This window comes from Gigantopelta aegis, chromosome 9 (genome assembly GCF_016097555.1).
Source record: "Gigantopelta aegis isolate Gae_Host chromosome 9, Gae_host_genome, whole genome shotgun sequence".
Taxonomy (NCBI): domain Eukaryota; kingdom Metazoa; phylum Mollusca; class Gastropoda; order Neomphalida; family Peltospiridae; genus Gigantopelta; species Gigantopelta aegis.
The window spans coordinates 2,785,609-2,804,165 of record NC_054707.1 but is presented as its reverse complement, the minus strand read 5'-3'; the positions used below and the strand labels follow the sequence as shown (position 1 = coordinate 2,804,165).

Sequence of the window (18,557 nt, the reverse complement as noted above, 5' to 3'; positions counted from 1 at the left end):
AAAGTAACTCTTTCTGGGAAAATGTTTTACATAGTTGGTGGTAATTCAACAAAAACTAATTCCCGAATGTAAAAATGAAATAATTAGAATTAATATTTGGTTTAATAGTAAAATAACTATTGACCACAAACCTATATATCATGAAAACTATATTAAAAATGGAGTTATATTTATTCAAGATTTAATGGATGAACATAGTAGATTTTTAACCTATGAAACATTTAGATTTAAATTTCACATACATTCAAACTTCTTAGAACATGCATCTTTAATCAAAGCAGTTAAAACCTTTATGCATTGCACATTGTCAAGTAGCAACAACCAATCCTATATTTCCTTTTAAATTGGAGTTATTTTTTAAAACTACTAAAGGGTGCAAAGAAATGTATAATATTTTAAACAAATCAAAAATAGTGCCAACTTCCCAAAGAAAACATTACAATTTAGGTTTCATACTATCGTTACAGGAGTGGGAAAAGGTGTATAATTTACCATTTATATGTTTAAAAGATACAACTTTACAGTGGTTTCAATATAGAATTCTACATCGAATAATCACGACAAACACGTTCTTATATAAAATAAAATACATAGAATCAAATGTTTGCGATTTTTGTCATAGAACACCAGAAACATTGGAGCATTTGTTCTATGACTGCTCTAAAGTTTTGTCTTTTATGGAAGGAAACTGAATAATGGATTCAGGACAAAGGTGAACATACACAACTCGATAAACAGACAGTCTTGTTTGGAATCATAAAGAGGGAAAAAAGCAAGATGGTATTTATTAATTGGCTCATTATCAATGTTAAATACTATATATATAGATCTAAAATGCAGAAACATGGACCTAACATATATGCTTTTTTAAATATTTTAAAAGATAAAATAGAAATTGAAAAATATATACTTTTCAAAAATTGTCAATTTCAAGAATTTGAGGAATATTGGGCACCTTGGTTCAGATACCTAGAAACAAGACATGGCAATACAATGTTCTAGAGGTATTTCAATACAAATATGTTTTCTCTTTCGAAATTAAAGTATTTAATTCACTTTTTCTTTCCTTCTTCCTTCCTTACCTTCTCTTTTCTCCCTTTACCATTTCCTTCAAATCTTTCCTCTACCTCTATCTTCACTGTTAACCCCACACATTAGTGAACTCCATGTTTTCATGTATTCATGCTTATTAATATTATTATATTGATTCTAATTACACTATATTATATATATAAATAATGTTCATATGTACTTATAACATGGATGTAAGGTAGTGAAATCAGGGCCCCCAACCCTGACACTGTCATACTTGTGTCTGGGGACAATAAATTTAAAAATAAAAAATAAAATAAAAATAAAAAATTGTAACATTCGCGGCATTCTTCATGATTTTGCTTTTCAGTCGTGTTGAAATGAAATGTTGTGCACTCGACATGTACTGTTCAAAATTTCGATTTGGTATGGTGTTCAATTCCATAGCACGCGACAGTGGCCCGAATGCACGCTGCCTTGACAAATCAATAAAAAGCATGCAGCTTCGCACGTGATCGCGGCACTCATTTTAAAGAAATCTTCCCAAACCTGCCAGCCTTATTTTATACACTGAAATACTAGATAAATATATTAAATACTGACGGAAAAAGCAAACACAAGTTCAAATTTGGTAACTTTTTATCCGTATACCAGGGCCGTACCCTCCGGGGGGCAGGGGGCAGGGGGCCAGAGGCTCGCATAATACAATTTTTATTCCTAATATATGATACTGACGATACCGAAAAACACTCTGGTAATAACCTATATATATATATATATATATATATATATATATATATATATATATATATATATATATATATATATACATATCAGTGTGTGTATAGACATACATACATATACATTTGTATAGACATATATACATATATATATATATATATATATATATATATATATATATATATATATATCCATCCATCCATCCATCTGTCCATCCATCCGTCCATCCATCCACCCACCGATCCACCGATCTATCTATCTACTAGTATCTGTTACATTAACTCCAGAATTATTTTATTATGCCCAACGTGTTGATTCATTATGTGTACGGGGCGGGATGCAGCTCCGTCAGTTGAGTGCACGCCTGGGGTGCTTGAGTCGCAGGATCAAACCACTTTTGGTCGATCCATTCAAATGATTGGGTTTTTTCTCGTTCCAACCAGTGCACCACAACTGGTCAAATGCTGTGGTATGTGTTTTCCTGTCTGTGGGAAAGTGCATATAAAAGATCCCTTGCTGCTAATGGAAAAATGTAACTGGTTTTCTCTGATGACTATGTGTCAGAATTACCAAATGTTTTACATCCAATAGCTAATGATTAATTAATCATTGTGTTGTAGTGGTGTCATTAAACAAAACAAACTTTAGCTTCATTATTTGTAGTTCAATTATACTCTTTAATTCATACTCAGAAAACAATGTACAAGGTAAATTATTTGAAGGTTATAAAATAATAAACAGTTGGTTTTATTGAATTTTTTTAGATATTAACAGGTGAACTAGGATACAATAAATACAAAACTTGGATACAATAAACAAAAAGTGACAATGAAGTATTTTAGAAGGAGATTATGTTCACAATGTATTATTTCCCTTGTGACCAATAGGCGCGTAGGAATATTTGTGAGGGAGGCGACACGAATTCTTTTCCGGTCACTTAATAAGTAATTTGTCCTGCTTCCTTTTATTGGTGTAGTATTGTTAATATCTTTTTCAAACACAAATGTGTTACGGTTTAATTCAGCGTGTTTTCAATTCAATGAGCCAACAGAAATTAATTTGCATGTTTTCCTGTAGATATCACCAGAATACTTTCAGGTTTGTTGTATGAAATATTTGATAATTTAAACCCACACACCCACACCCACATCCACACCCACACATATACAGAGAGAGAGAGAGAGAGAGAGAGAGAGAGAGAGAGAGAGAGAGAGAGAGAGAGAGAGAGAGAGAGAGAGAGAGAGAGAGAGAGAGAGAGAGAGAGAGAGAGAGAGAGAGAGAGAGAGAGAGACAGACAGACAGAGAGAGAGAGAGACACACACACACACACAGAGAGAGAGAGACGGAGGGGGGAGGAGGCACACACATACACACATATACATACACAAACACACATACACACATGTGCGCGCGCACACGCACGCGAACACACACGCACACAAACATGCAGAGACACGCATGTACGCATTCACGAGAACTATTCCGCTATAATTATCAAATGTCTAATCGGTAATCTAAACTTAGGAGTAACTTATGACCAGAAAATTCGAAAGTATTAAAACACATCTTAATTTCAGACAGCTGTGAACTTGAATATTCTTTGCATTCCATCGTATTTGTTTACTGTTTATAGAAGAGAAAATATGTTGCGTTCCCAGCTGAGACACGACCGTAGTCATTTACATGATGACATTCAGAACGTTCGACTTCGTATTGATTCATCATGTAGTCTATTCACTGTATGGTGTTATCTGAAAAAAACAATTTCCTTTTTTTCCCCTTTGAATGCAATTTGTACGAACGGTACAGACACATTCATTTTTATTCTCTATTGAAATTCGTGCTCATTAACTTACAGCTGGTGCTAGATGGGAAAAGGTATACTAAAAACAAAAAACAAAAAACCTTGTTTAATGACACTACTAGAGCATAATATATTGGGCTATATAAAAAGTAGTTATATTGTTTCTTTATTTTAAAGTACATTTCTATATCCACTATTAACACTATGAACTATTTGTAAAGTACAAACTAATGTCAGACTGACCTGCGTTGTGTAGTGGTTAACAAACCGGATGTAATGCAGTCTGTGGTAGGTACAGGTTCGCATCGCTAAACCGACCCCCCCCCCCCCCCCCCCCAGTGAGTTTTATCTACTCAACTACAAAGTGTAAGGTTACTACACCAACATTTTTATTCAGCAAAAATCAATGTTCTCTAGTGGTGTCGTTAAACAAAACACTTTTGTTTCCTATTCACCAGTTTAGTGGCCTTATAGGTAGCAGTACACCAAATAGCATCTCACCGACTGAGAGTTGCACCCACCTTTCATTGCACTTAACGCTGTGGGGCGAGACGTAGCTCAGTGGGACAAAGCTCGCCTGATACGCGATCGATCTAGGATCGATTCTCATCGGTGGACCCATTGGGCTATTTCTCGTTATAGCCAGTGCTCCACAACTGGTTTAACAAAGACCGTGGTATATACTATCCTGTCTGTGGGATGGTACATATAAAAGGTACCTTACTGCTAATCGAAAAGAGTAGTCCATGAAGTGGCGACAGCGGGTTTCCTCTTTCAATATCTATATGGTCCTTAACAATATGTCCGACGTCATAGAACCATAAATAAAATGTGTTTGAGTGCGTCGTTAAATAAAACATTTCCTTCCACACTTAACGCTACCTGTCCTGTCATTAATGATAAATATGCCAGAGTTTGTTGTCATAAAATGTAGTTTTATCTGGCCAGTAAATTCCTGTAATTTAAACTGAACAAGTGTCATGTACCAACTACCTGTGATAGAAACATGTGTGGGGTCCTGCTGAAGATAGGATGACAGTTTTGCTTATGTGAATCTAGTGTAGTCCTGTAATGTCTGAAACCAGCAGCTTAACACCTAATTTTTATTCTGATTTACGTTTAGTGTGAGGGGTGATAGTATCTATATCCAAGGTGTTTATGTTTGTTGAAACGCTGTGATAGTAGTTTTAACCACAATTATATTATGTTACTATTATCATTTGTGTGATCTGATTTGGTGGTATAAACCCAGTATAGCTCCCCAATCAATTGTGGTTTTAAACTCGATAGCAGTAGATAGAGAGTTACAAATCCGAACGGACCTGAGGCCTATTTCACTAAACATCGTAAGTTCACGTCGGCGACTAGCAGTTATACCGGGCATACATTTACCCGTGTTTGGCATCTATTTCACGAAGCAAATTATATAATTAAGGAAAATGGATCATTTTAAGGACAAAAGAAAATGAAATACGTGTACTTTAAACTGTATTTGTTGTACTATAATAGTAATAAGAATTGTGGTTTAGTCGTAGATTTACGTTTACGTGTAAAACTAGGCTTACGATGTTTTGTGGAATTACCGGCCTCGGTGGCATCGTGGTTAGGCCATCGGTCTACAGGCTGGTAGGTACTGGGTTCGGATCCCAGTCGAGGCATGGGATTTTTAATCCAGATACCGACTTCAAACCCTGAGTGCTCCGCAAGGCTCGATGGGTAGGTGTAAACCACTTGCACCGACCAGTGATCCATAACTGGTTCAACAAAGGCCATGGTTTGTGCTATCCTGCCTGTGGGAAGCGCAAATAAAAGATCCCTTGCTGCTAATCGGAAAGATTAGCCCATGTAGTGGCGACAGCGGGTTTCCTCTCAAAATCTCTGTGGTCCTTAACTATATGTCTGACGCCATATAACCGTAAATAAAATGTGTTGAGTGCGTCGTTAAATAAAATATTTCTTTCTTTCTTTCTTTTTTGTGGAATTGAGCCCTGGCTTGGAACAAAAGCTTAAATGGGCAATTTCAAAGTGGCATAATTTGACCCAAAATATTTATTAGGTTTTTTTTTTAAATGCATGCCCACAATTACATCCAAACAATTTCATTTACTAAGAAATGCAGAGTATACCTTGAAATGCCAGGAATGAATGAATGTTTTACGACACCCCAGCACGACAAATACATCGGCTATTGGGTGTCAAACTACGGTAAAGGTAAAACGAAGGTGATGGTCAACATCAATATAAAAAAAATAACAGTTAATTTAAAACACAGTGTAAAGAACTGTGCAAAAATACAAATATCACAAATAGGTACTATTAAAATTTAGAATAAAAGTCGGTATCTCGAAGAAATTGTAGCCTTGAAATGCATGCCCATAATTACATTCAAACCATTTCATTTGCTACTATTTATATCTATTGAAAATCTAATAACGGTAATACGTGACGTCACAGTTTGCATTGGGACTGCATTTCCATATTCGAGCTCTTCGACCTATGACACGTAGTTTGGTCTAATGCGTGCAGAAACGGTTTATTTCCCTAGAATATTTGTGCTGAATATTTATTTCTTTGTCTCGTTCTTATTCAACAAAATAATAAGAGAATCAGTGACACCGTACCATTACATGTTGCGTGTGTGTGAAAACGTTGTCATTAAATGTCATTAACACTAACAGCAGATGTCCATGTGTGCGGTACACCACATCCTTCCAAATATTAAGAAATATTTCATCGAAGTTTTTAAAGATACATGGACATCCCTTGAAACGATTTTAACACACGTAAACTAAAAGGCACGGTAATGTTACTGGGTATTTGATGCGCTAATATGTCTTGTTTTCATTAACTATTAATTAATGAAATTAGCTAATATACACCAAGAGTCTGCATCGAAGCGTACCTACAGGTAGTACTAAACCAAATAACTTCCGGCGGGGACAAAGTTTAATACAGCAGTTAATACCACAAGTTCTGTGATTGGTGATAATAGAATAGAATAGAATAGATGTGTTTAACGACATCTCAGCACGACAAATACATCGGGTGTCAAACTATGGTAATACGTGATTGGTGATAAATGTGATTGTGTTGATTGTAAAAAAAAAATAGTTTCATCTGAGCAAAACATTTATGTAATTTCATTTTATCTAGTACCACTATGCCAAGTAACCGTGTGCTTGAAACATGCATGGGTATCTGTAAAAAAAAAATACCGAAATTTTGTGTGGAACTAGGGTAGTCATAGACGCTACCCATTATCTCTGAAATGAGCAGCTTAACACCCACTTTATCTGATTCACTTTAAGGGTGAGGGGTCGTAGTATTTATATCCGTGGTGTAAATGGTGGTGTATATGTCGATTAATACGCTGCAGATAGGAGGTTTAGCCACACATGTTACTATTGTCGTCTATGGGATTTTATTTGGTGGTATACACCTTTTAGTCCGTGCATTAGGACATCTGCTGTAACGCACTTTGAAGTCTTTGATTTTAACAAAGAAATTACTGCATAATATTATTTGCAAGTGTTCACGAGGAACCTGCTATTTAAGCCGACTGGTAACAATTTTAACTAAATGGTAGAAAGAAATACGGGGACACATGAATAGTAACAGCAAATATTGACGGCCAAAAAAAACCCTCATCCATAGAATCATTAACACGGATGTAGGAACGTGCCAAAATGTGGGGGGAGGCACACACCCCATATATATATATATATATATACACACAGTAGAATCTCGTTGGCTCGGCCTCGGAAGGGTCGAAGACACCACAACGCTCGAACCAAAAACGAAGTCCCGAGGTTTTTTTTCGGTAAACCCTTATATTAACTGCTGAAGGGTCGAACACGTCCAGGGTCGACTATAAGCCTTCGCTCGAACTAAATTGTCGGTCCCATCTATGTTAATAGCTATATTTCCCTCTGTCACGGGGATCCTATAATACCCGTAACTGAATGAAACACGATTGTCCAAACATCTCTCCTAACTGTATATCTATTAGATCTCTCTGTAACAGGCAGTTATACCCGCTGTGGCTCGTCTCTAGGTATGATCAGAGATACGATCTTATATAAAGTATATATTATTATAGCACGTTTAGTTCACTAGAAAACACAACAAAAACACAATACACTTTGGAATCTGTATTAACCTACGCTGACAAATGTACTGCCGCAGTAGTTAATTAACAACAACAAATAATAACAACCCAGAACTGATCACTTAATTAGTTAATCTCTAGGTGTCTAGTTTACACACTATGCTAATCACTTCACCGTGACACAACACCCACACGTGTAATAATTGAAAAACGCTTCCAGGAGAACTTAATTAATAAAGGAATTACAAATATATTCCTAACTGGTTAATTTTTAATTAACCCTTAACTACTCATTCAGTAACCTTGTAACACAGAATTAATACTGGTACCTATCACAATAAAGACAATAACCTACAGTTTACCTAGGTCCTCTAGGATGACTGGTTAAGCTTTTTATAACTATTTAGGACAGTGAGCCTACAGATTACTGCGTCAGATGACCGGCAGCACCGTCTAAATAATATTGGTATAATACAGTATTAAAATATTTAAAGTCACATCAATCACATCAAGGTTATACACAGAGCAGAAAATATATAATTACCAAAGTCCCGTCTGATAATATAGATCGTTCAGTGGACGACGTCTGTTCGCCTGGATACTTCCAATGTTTCTCCCCGATATCTCTAAAACCCTAGCTATTTATTCAAAACTCTCAGAGACAGCGAATATCGCCTGGGGGCACAAGGCGGTACTGCATCTTAACATGTGGATTTTCCACAGCCACCACGCTGGCATATCTTTGTCTGATCGTCAGACTGGCTGTCGCCATTCGCCAAAATCACGGTTGTAAAAACCACACTCGCAGAGGTATTACGTAACTACTGGCCACATGGCCTCCACAGCTGGACTAAGTGCATATTGGAATGCATGGTCGCGCGAAGGTATTACGTAACAAATTGCCCACCTGGGCTAAGTGCATTTGGAACTGCACACGGCCTTCTAAAACAATTAATATCGCCACAGGCGAAAAGAAATTAAGAGCATGTACCGTCACACCCTCGAAATGGTGATCCATCAAATATCAATTAGGCCAAATAAAAATAAAAAGAGTTGGTGATCGTCCTTTTGATCACACAAATCGGGGGGGGGGGGGGGGGGGGGGGGGTTGGGTTTGTTTCTGTGAAAAACTTTATAAAACCCTAGAGACCAGGAGTAGCAGTCAACAGCGCATGCGCCTGGATGTTGTAGTTCCTTCACTAGCCGCCAGATGGACCTGGTGATGGTTTAACCCGTTGCGGTGCTTACGAAAGTTGAATTGCTACTATCTCGACGCATTTTTAACAGTTTTTAACAAACTAAAAAATAAAATAATTTCAGGGGCGGGCGCATTTTTCAGGTACGGGCGGGGACGATCACCAACTTTTTATTTTATTTGGCCTTATGGTAAACCGCCAAACAGGTATAACAATTGCTGCGATTGCGCAGTTGGTTATTATACCTTCGGATTAATTATTTAGGCGGAACGAACTATAGAAAGAAAGAAAGAAATGTTTTATTTAACAACGCAGACATAGATGAATCGGGGAATCGCAACACTAGCCATGCAATCCTTTTGTCACCACACTTGTCATGTTGTTTGTTAAGCGACTGTCGGTAATGATCTTTCAAGTACAGCTAGTGTTACTGCAACTGTTAAATGAACCGTGATACCAATCAAATAATTAGTGCACAAACGGGACTCAGCATAAAGCGTTACTTTGAAAACGACTACATTTCTGAAAAGTGGACAGTGCTGCGCTTTTTATTGTTGAAATATTCAAATTTTTTAGTAATAAATTCATGTAAATACAGATTAAGAATTTGCCATTTATTTATTTGATTTACGTGTATTACACAATTTGTATCTAATTCAACTTTCTAACTGATGTTACGGAAATGTCCGATGTTGACCGAATGGTTCGGTCGAACTACCGATGGGTCGAACACTTTTCGAGCACCGACGGGGTTCGAGCCAAAGGGATTTAACTATAAACCATCGCTGCAGCTACAAAGTGTGTGTGTGTGTGGGGGGGGGGGGGGGGGGCACATGCCGTCCTTGCCCCCCCCCTACATCCTACGCCATTGAGGACATAATCCGTTTTGACAGTGATTCATGAGTGCATGCCATCACAGCTATATTTATTCCAATGTCCTGTGCTAGTTTTGATTTGGTAAACTAGTTTAGGAGTGGCAGTCCTCTTTGTGGCGGTGCAGGAAGGATGTATTGAATGAATGAATGAATGAATGAATGAATGAATGAATGAATGAATGTTTAACGACACCCCAGCACGAAAAATACATCGGCTATTGGGTGTCAAACTATGGTAATGCAAATAAATAAAGTGATGATCAACATCAATATAAAAATTCAAGGTTTGAACAAAAACAGTGTAAAGAACTGTGCAAAAATACAAATACAAATATCACAGAATTTTACGGACACTGAATTTTATTCTAAACTTCAATTTGTGCTGTATTGGCATGTATTGTCCCGTAAAGGATCTACCCGGGAGTGGCTGTCCTCCTATAGACTAGTCACTGTACAGATTCATGGGATCAACCACTAGTTTGACAAATGCCCATTCGACTCTCAGATAACGGTGTTTTCATTCAGATTTATAAAGTTTGTTTTGTTTAACGACACCACTAGAGCACATTGATTCATTAATCATCGGCTATTGGATGTCAAACAATTTGGTAATTTTGAGAGGAAACCCGCCACATTTTGCCATTAGTAGCAAGGGATCTTTTATAGACAGGATAGCACATACCACGGCCTCTGATATACCAGCTGTGATGCACTGACTGGAATTGGGCCCATCGACGGGGATCGATCCTAAGCCAACCAAGCATCAAGCAAGCGCTTTTAGATTTATAGGTATTCAGCGAACAATCAATTCCACATTACATCTATGTATTTTATACAGGCATAACTTCACTAGTAGTGAATTACATTTGGTCTTAAATACCACGCGTTCCCTTATTTGTTTCCATTAGTATATTTTTGAATTAATTATACAAAGAGTATATATGTAAGATGTATTAAAATATAGTTATTTATCTCAAATGTAAATATGTTTAGAGAAATCTGATACTTTATAAATATACCTTCAACAAAGATTATAAATGGAATAGATTAATATGTAGTTATTTATCTCAGATACATGTTACAAATAGCGAACTGTAACACTTGCACCTTTATGAGAATATACCTTTAACGAAAAGTATAAGTGGGGTCGATTAGTTTGTAGTTATTTATCTCATATGCACGTTAAAAATAGCGAACTATAACACTTGCAAATTTGTGGATATACTTTAACAAAATGTATAGATGGGATCGATTAATTTGTTATTTATCACAAATACATGTAAAACAAAATACACAGCGAAATATGACAGATGAAACTTTGAAAATATACCTTTAACAACTGCGCTATAGGGGTTAATGGTGGGGAAAATGATACGGTCGATATTCTTCAGTGAGGGACTATTTCGCGTGATACTGGCCGCGTCAGTTGGTCACATTTCTACCTACTCGCGGCCGTCTGCCAATCATTGGTGCTCTAGAAGATAACAAGAGTGTATTTCACAGAAGTCGTACACAAATCTCGTCCATTCCACCTATTAAGGCTATCAAAGGCGGAAAGAAAGGGAGAACATCAAGAACAACAAAGCCACCGCTATTAGAAAGTCAAAAAGTTCATAAAAGGTAAGATTTAAAAAAAAAAGTATATTAACTTGATTAATTTATTTTATTTATTATTGTCCAATTTTATATATACATTGTAAATAACATAATTCTGGCACAACGATAAAATCTTAGATTTTAAGTAATAATTTTCAGACCTGGATATGCTGGTCACCTCTCTATGACAACCACTTTGGCCTGGTCCCTTGGGTGGCCGCCATATTGTATATATTAATAGAATCTATCACCGTTGTGAGGTGTAGATAAGGTCTTTCCAACCCAAGGGACAAAATGTTTTTGAGAGGGCCGAGGTTTACCGAGGTCTTTACAAAAAAATATTTTGTCCCGAGGGTTTGAATGGCCTTATATAAATCGGTGACTGATTCTTTTTCTTGCCCATTTAATTACAGTAACTCAATATTAATTTTGTAAAATAAGGTTTTTTTCTAGAATTATTCATTTCACCTACACAGTCATTTAATCATTTGCAAAAAATATAGTCCACATCATGCAACATAACCATAAATATAAAACTAAAAATATTAATTTGTTTAAATATTTTAAAAACAATGATCCAACGTGAAATGGCCACTTGGGGAATATATAATTCAACAGAATTCTGAAGAAAAAAACGTTTTGCTAACGTTCGCGAATTATTTGATTTTACTGTGTATCGTAAAATCCTGTTTAGCGGACGTTAGCAACAAGCGGTTGACCGAACTTCCGTCAGGTTTCCTCTCACTTCTAGACCAAGCGTTGAAATCACCATATGTTAGGCATCATATGGCTGCAGTTTAAAAGAGTGCTGATGTATCATTAAACAAACATTAAAATATATTTCCTTTCCAGTTTCTTTATATTTACGATACAGTTATTAATCTCAAATACAAACAGACGATGAAATAGACTGCCGTGGTGTGATGTTTCCATAAAGGTATTAAACGTAGTTATACATAGGCGTACAGGCTCCTATGTTTGTAGCGGAGCAGGCTTTTTTTCTTTGTTTAAACAATATTTATTGACGTTTGTGTTAATGTTGGGGATTGACCAAATTAAAATAAAAATTAAATAAAAAGTGCCTGAATCTGGATTACAACATTCATATTAGCATTACCGTCAAACAGATATATAGTGTTGCAAACAAATCACCACGTATGTTTACATAGATTGTAACTAATATTGTGGGTAGAATAATGAAAATACAAAATGAAAAGTGTTCAGACCAGCTTATTACCACGAATTTCTCTATTATTTTTGCCGGAGTTTGAGGATTTTCTTTAGAATGGGGGGTTGGGGTTGGGGGGGGGGGGGGGCAACTGCCCCTGCCCTTCCCCGTCTGGAATTATATATCTATATCTGTGAGATATTGAAAAACCAATCTATCACACAAATGTGCTTTTTATTATTCTGTTAGTTATTAATCTAAAATGAAAATAGATTGTAGAATGCCGTCGTATGGCGTTACGAAAAGGGTATTAAACGTATCCAAGTTTACATATCTACATCTGTGCCATACTGAACAACCAGTTTATTACATTGCTGCGCTGTGTGTTATTGTGTTAAACTGTCTATTACATTACTGCGCTGTGTGTTATTGTGTTAAACGGTCTATTACATTACTGCGCTGTGTGTTGTTAAAGGGACATTCCCGAGTATGTTGCATTGTAAGATGTTGCCGACTAATAAAATATTTCTACGTTAAAACTTGCATATTAAATATATTTGATTGTTTAGAATATCAGTGTTTGTATATTCAATGTGTTTCTGGTCGTCTTAATATTTGTAAGAATCCCAAACTGGATTTTGTCTTCAAATAATTTCGTACGTACCAAAATTTTTAATTTTTTAGGAAATAAAATGAAATTTAACCTAGTACAAATATTAGAACGATAAGAAATACGTTTAAAGGGACATTCCTGAGTTTGCTGCAACTTGTAATATGTTATCGACTAACAGAGCCTTTTTAACGATTGTAATTACATATCAAATATAGTTTTCCGCATAAAATACTAGTGGCTGTATATTAAACGTGTTTCTGATCGTTCTAATATTTTTATGTCTATTACATTCTGCGCTGTGTGTTATTGTGTTAAACTGTCTATTCCATTACCACGCTGTGTGTTATTGTGTTAAACTGTACATCTCTCTAAACGTTACTCAGTTACTTCTAGGTATACAGTATTTAATTCATCTGTATGTTCGTTCTTGTTGTACACCAGTCTTAGTCATCTACACAGTACTAATTGTCTCACGTGTATCCATTACCATAATAACAATACTGTATCTCTGCGCAAAACAGTTAAAAGGACGTTTCACCGTATTAACATTTCGTATTACACGTGTATTTTATTCCTCTATATAAACATTTGTGTTATACGTAGTTTTTGTTTTCATTCCTCTGTGCAATATTTCTTGTTGCACATGTATTTTATTCCTCTGTGTAAAAAGAAACATGTGTTATACGTAGGGGTTTTTTTTTCCCCTCTGTGCAATATTTATTCACCTCTATATAATAGTTCCTGTTACGTGTGTATTTTCTTCCTCTATATAATAGTTCTTTGTTACGTGTGTAGTTTATTCATTGATGTAATAGTTCTTGTTACGTACGTATTGTATTCCTCTATATAACAGTTATTGTTACGTGTGTAGTTTATTCATCTATATACTACTTCTTGTTACGTGTGTAGTTTATTCATCTATATAATAGTTCTTGCTACGTGTGTAGTTTATTCCTCGATGTAATCGTTCTTGTTATGTGTGTAGTTTATTCCTTTATATACTAGTTCTTGTTACGTGTGTAGTTTATTCCTCGATGTAATAGTTCTTGTTACGTGTGTAGTTTATTCCTCTATATAATAGTTCTTGTTACGTGTGTAGTTTATTCCTCTATATACTAGTTCTTGTTACGTGTGTAGTTTATTCCTCTATATACTAGTTCTTGTTACGTGTGTAGTTTATTCCTCTATATACTAGTTCTTGTTACGTGTGTAGTTTATTCATCTATATACTAGTTCTTGTTACGTGTGTAGTTTATTCATCTATATAATAGTTCTTGTTACGTGTGTAGTTTATTCATCTATATAATAGTTCTTGTTACGTGTGTAGTTTATTCATCTATATACTAGTTCTTGTTACGTGTGTAGTTTATTCATCTATATAACAGTTCTTGTTACGTGTGTAGTTTTTAACAAACTAAAAAATAAAATAATTTCAGGGGCGGGCGCATTTTTCAGGTACGGGCGGGGACGATCACCAACTTTTTATTTTATTTGGCCTTATGGTAAACCGCCAAACAGGTATAACTCGGACTCAACTATTTTCTCGTGCCCCTATCCAGAACGGTTCAGGCACGCCCACCATGGATCCATGTTCTGGCATCGCCAGTCCACGGTTCCATGGCGGGGGGAGGGGGGGAGGGGGGGTGTTTGTATGATGGGGACATATAAATGTGGGAAGACCTTAAAATTACTATTAAAAGGGGGGGATACAACTGCATTTATCCGTAATTATAATTACCTATCTAATACATTATGTACACTATCAACATACTTAAAATTAATTTATTTTTCTTTTAATTAATATATTAATTTTTACTATGCACCAATATAAAATATGAAATCAGGCCATATCATTTAACGTAACATTAGTTGGTGCTATTTTTGATCGGGTGGTTCAAAATATCATTTTCAACTGATAATAAAATTTATTTGATCTTAGTAGCCTAACTTTAGCCCTTGAGGAAGGAGGTTGGTATAGGCGGGCGGGGCATCGCGTCCAATCCAGCCCGCGTGAAACCCCATGGTAAGTCCAAAAGCCGGCCGGATTCCCACGGGGCAGGCGTGCCGGGGGGAAGGCCTCCTACCAGGCATTCTATTGGTCTAAACCGCCGACGCCCTACCGCACCCAAAGAAGCATCCTATCACGGCGTCCCTCCCCCATCCCGTCTAACCCAAAGTTATCCATACAGCCATTCGGACATAATTAAGATGTTAGTATGAAGGGTAAGGTGGGTAGGGATGATAGGATCGGGAATGATATGTGATGAGTAGCCCGCCAATCACGCCCGGACCGCAGTGGTGGAAACGCATCTCCGGGTTATCGATTCAGTTGTTGACTCCGAGGTGCCTCTTTGGATTCCTCCAGCAATCGTACGCCTACACCCGCTACACCCACTACGGATTTAGCCTCTGACTTCGCCAGTGACTAACTCCGGAGCAGGGGGGGGGGGGGGGAGGTAAGTTTGAGGTGGGCAGAATTTGGAAGAAAGCCATTTAGTAAGGTCAACGCGAGCGCGGACCGAATAGCAGACACTTCGCAAACTTGAAGTAACACCGAGTGGGAGCCGTGCTCTGATTGGCTGAATTTCGATTCCTCGGTGAAGCCTGTAATTTACCTAAGTCTACAAAGAGTAACTGCATCCAAAAACATGTCTGGACTCTAAATTTAAAACCAAAAAGTTTATGACTGCTCGGCCGAAAGGGTTTTAAGGTGATTTTGAGCAATTGAACGTGCGCCAAAATAAAATGCGTTAGACTATTTACAAAAAAATAAACATAAGAATTTAGAACTCGATCGAAAACTCTTAAAGTCTAACTAGCCCAAGAAAAAGTACTCACGGAGGTGAAGGAGGTTGGCAAAGGGGAGCACGTCATGGAGTTCCGATGAAGTTGACAGCGTCGAAATGCGGGATGACCGACCGGTATGGGGATGCTGCTAACGCCTTGGCTGTTGAGCGGTAATCTTCCCCCGGCTGTGATCTTAATCATACGGTGTAGGGTCGGGTTATCCATTTCTGGGAGTAGCAGTCCTAGGTTATAAATTCCTCTTCGGCGTACTGTGAAACAGATACCTCGGCCATCCCGCATTGTGACGTGGTGAAAACAATAGTCTCCCTCTGTCGGCCTCGTTGGTAGTGGTTGAAAGGCCTCATGCTTTGGTTGCGTAAAGAGGAAGTTGACGTCCTCGATGTTAGTCTTGGAGAGCTGGGAGTGGCGTGCTGTCAGTTTGCCGGCCTTCAGTGACCAAGGCTCCTCAGCGTCCATGTCCGGCTTCGGTGGTTGACTCGGAGGGCCTGGCTTGTCTGGTTGGCCACTCGGGGGAGTGGTTGCCTTCCGCTTCACAATGGCAATCTTTCGGGCCTGCGCCTCAACGGGTGCTGCCTGTATAGTCGGCGGCACAACCGGAGGCGCTGAAGTCCTGGCCTGTGGAGTGGGTCTAGTCGGACCTTTGGTATAACAATTGCTGCGATTGCGCAGTTGGTTATTATAACCTTCGGATTAATTATTTAGGCGGAACGAACTATAGAAAGAAAGAAAGAAATGTTTTATTTAACGACGCAGACATAGATGAATCGGGGAATCGCGACACTAGCCATGCAATCCTTTTGTCACCACACTTGTCATGTTGTTTGTTAAGCGACTGTCGGTAATGATCTTTCAAGTACAGCTAGTGTTACTGCAACTGTTAAATGAACCGTGATACCAATCAAACAATTAGTGCACAAACGGGCCTCAGCATAAAGCGTTACTTTGAAAACGACTACATTTCTGAAAAGTGGACAGTGCTGCGTTTTTTATTGTCGAAATATTCAAATTTTTTAGTAATAAATTCATGTAAATACAGATTAAGAATTTGCCATTTATTTATTTGATTTCAGTGCATTTACGTGTATTACACAATTTGTATCTAATTCAACTTTCTAACTGATGTTACGGAAATGTCCGATGTTGACCGAATGGGTCGAACACTTTTCGAGCACCGACGGGGTTCGAGCCAAACTATAAACCATCGCTGCAGCTACAAAGTGGGGGGCACATGCCGTCCTCCCCCCCCCCCCCCCCCACACTTCCTACACCAGTGAGGACATAATCCGTTTTGACAGTGATTCATGAGTGCATGCGATCACAGCTATATTTATTCCAATGTCCTGTGCTAGTTTTGATTTGGTAAACTAGTTAGGAGTGGCAGTCCTCTTTGTGGCGGTGCAGGAAGGATGTATTGTCAAGTAAAGGATCTCCCCGGGAGTGGCTGTCCTTCTATAGACTAGTCACTGTACAGATTCATGGGATCAACCACTAGTTTGACAAATGCCCATTCGACTCTCAGATAACGGTGTTTTCATTCAGATTTATAAAGTTTGTTTTGTTTAACGACACCACTAGAGCACATTTATTCATTAATCATCGGCTATTGGATGTCAAACAATTTGGTAATTTTGAGAGGAAACCCGCTACATTTTTCCATTAGTAGCAAGGGATCTTTTATAGACAGGATAGCACATACCACGGCCTCTGATATACCAGTTGTGGTGCACTGGCTGAAATTGGGCCCGTCGACGGGGATCGATCCTAGGCCAACCAAGCATCAAGCAAGCGCTGATGTTCTATGCCGCAGTATGAATGGAAAAGATATGAATAGAAAATAGACCAATGTATAAGGAGATGCTTTCCTAATAGAAGGTAGTTAAGAAAAACCATGTGGTTTTCAGCTCCAGATATTGTCCAACGGCGTTGGTGGCAATATTCATTACGGGTGTCACCAGTGGAGCAGGATCTATATACTCATTACGGGTGCCACCAGTGGAGCAGGATCTATATGCTCATTACGGGTGCCACCAGTGGAGCAGGATCTATATGCTCATTACGGGTGCCACCAGTGGAGCAGGATCTATATACTCATTACGGGTGCCACCAGTGGAGCAGGATCTATATGCTCATTACGGGTGCCACCAGTGGAGCAGGATCTATATACTCATTACGGGTGCCACCAGTGGAGCAGGATCTATATGCTCACCTTTCGCGAACACCTGATATCATCACTGTTTTGACAGTGATCCATGAGTGCATGTCATCAGATATATTTATTCCAATGAGCTCTGAAATTGTGCTAGTTTCGATTTAATAAACTAGTCTAGTTCTGTGGTCGGTGTAGGAAGGATGTATTGTCCAGTAAAAGATCTCCTCTGGAGTAGCTGTCCTCCTATAGACGAGATACTAGATAGAGTTGTGTGGAATCAACCACTATTTTGCCAAATCTCTATTCGACTCTGTATTGTGCGGAGACTCGGACTTCACCGTCGACAACGCTTTTGTCGTTCACATTGTATGTTTTATGTATTTTAAAGGGACATTCCCGAGTTTGCTCCATTGTAAGATATTTCCGACAAATAAAGTATTTGTACGATTAAATTTACATATAAAATA

General features: G+C 37.8%; 1 protein-coding gene across 1 annotated transcript in view; it reads right to left on the bottom strand.

Annotated features, from left to right (window-relative positions):
* The window catches only part of LOC121382171, a 35,183-nt gene extending 18,226 nt beyond the window's left edge, over positions 1 to 16,957 (bottom strand). Inside the window, exon 1 of the mRNA XM_041511685.1 lies at positions 15,972 to 16,957. Coding sequence (XP_041367619.1) covers positions 15,972 to 16,397 — 426 coding nt within the window. The 5' untranslated portion in view covers positions 16,398 to 16,957. The remainder of the gene's footprint in view (positions 1 to 15,971) is intronic.
* Positions 16,958 to 18,557: the final 1,600 nt, after the last annotated feature.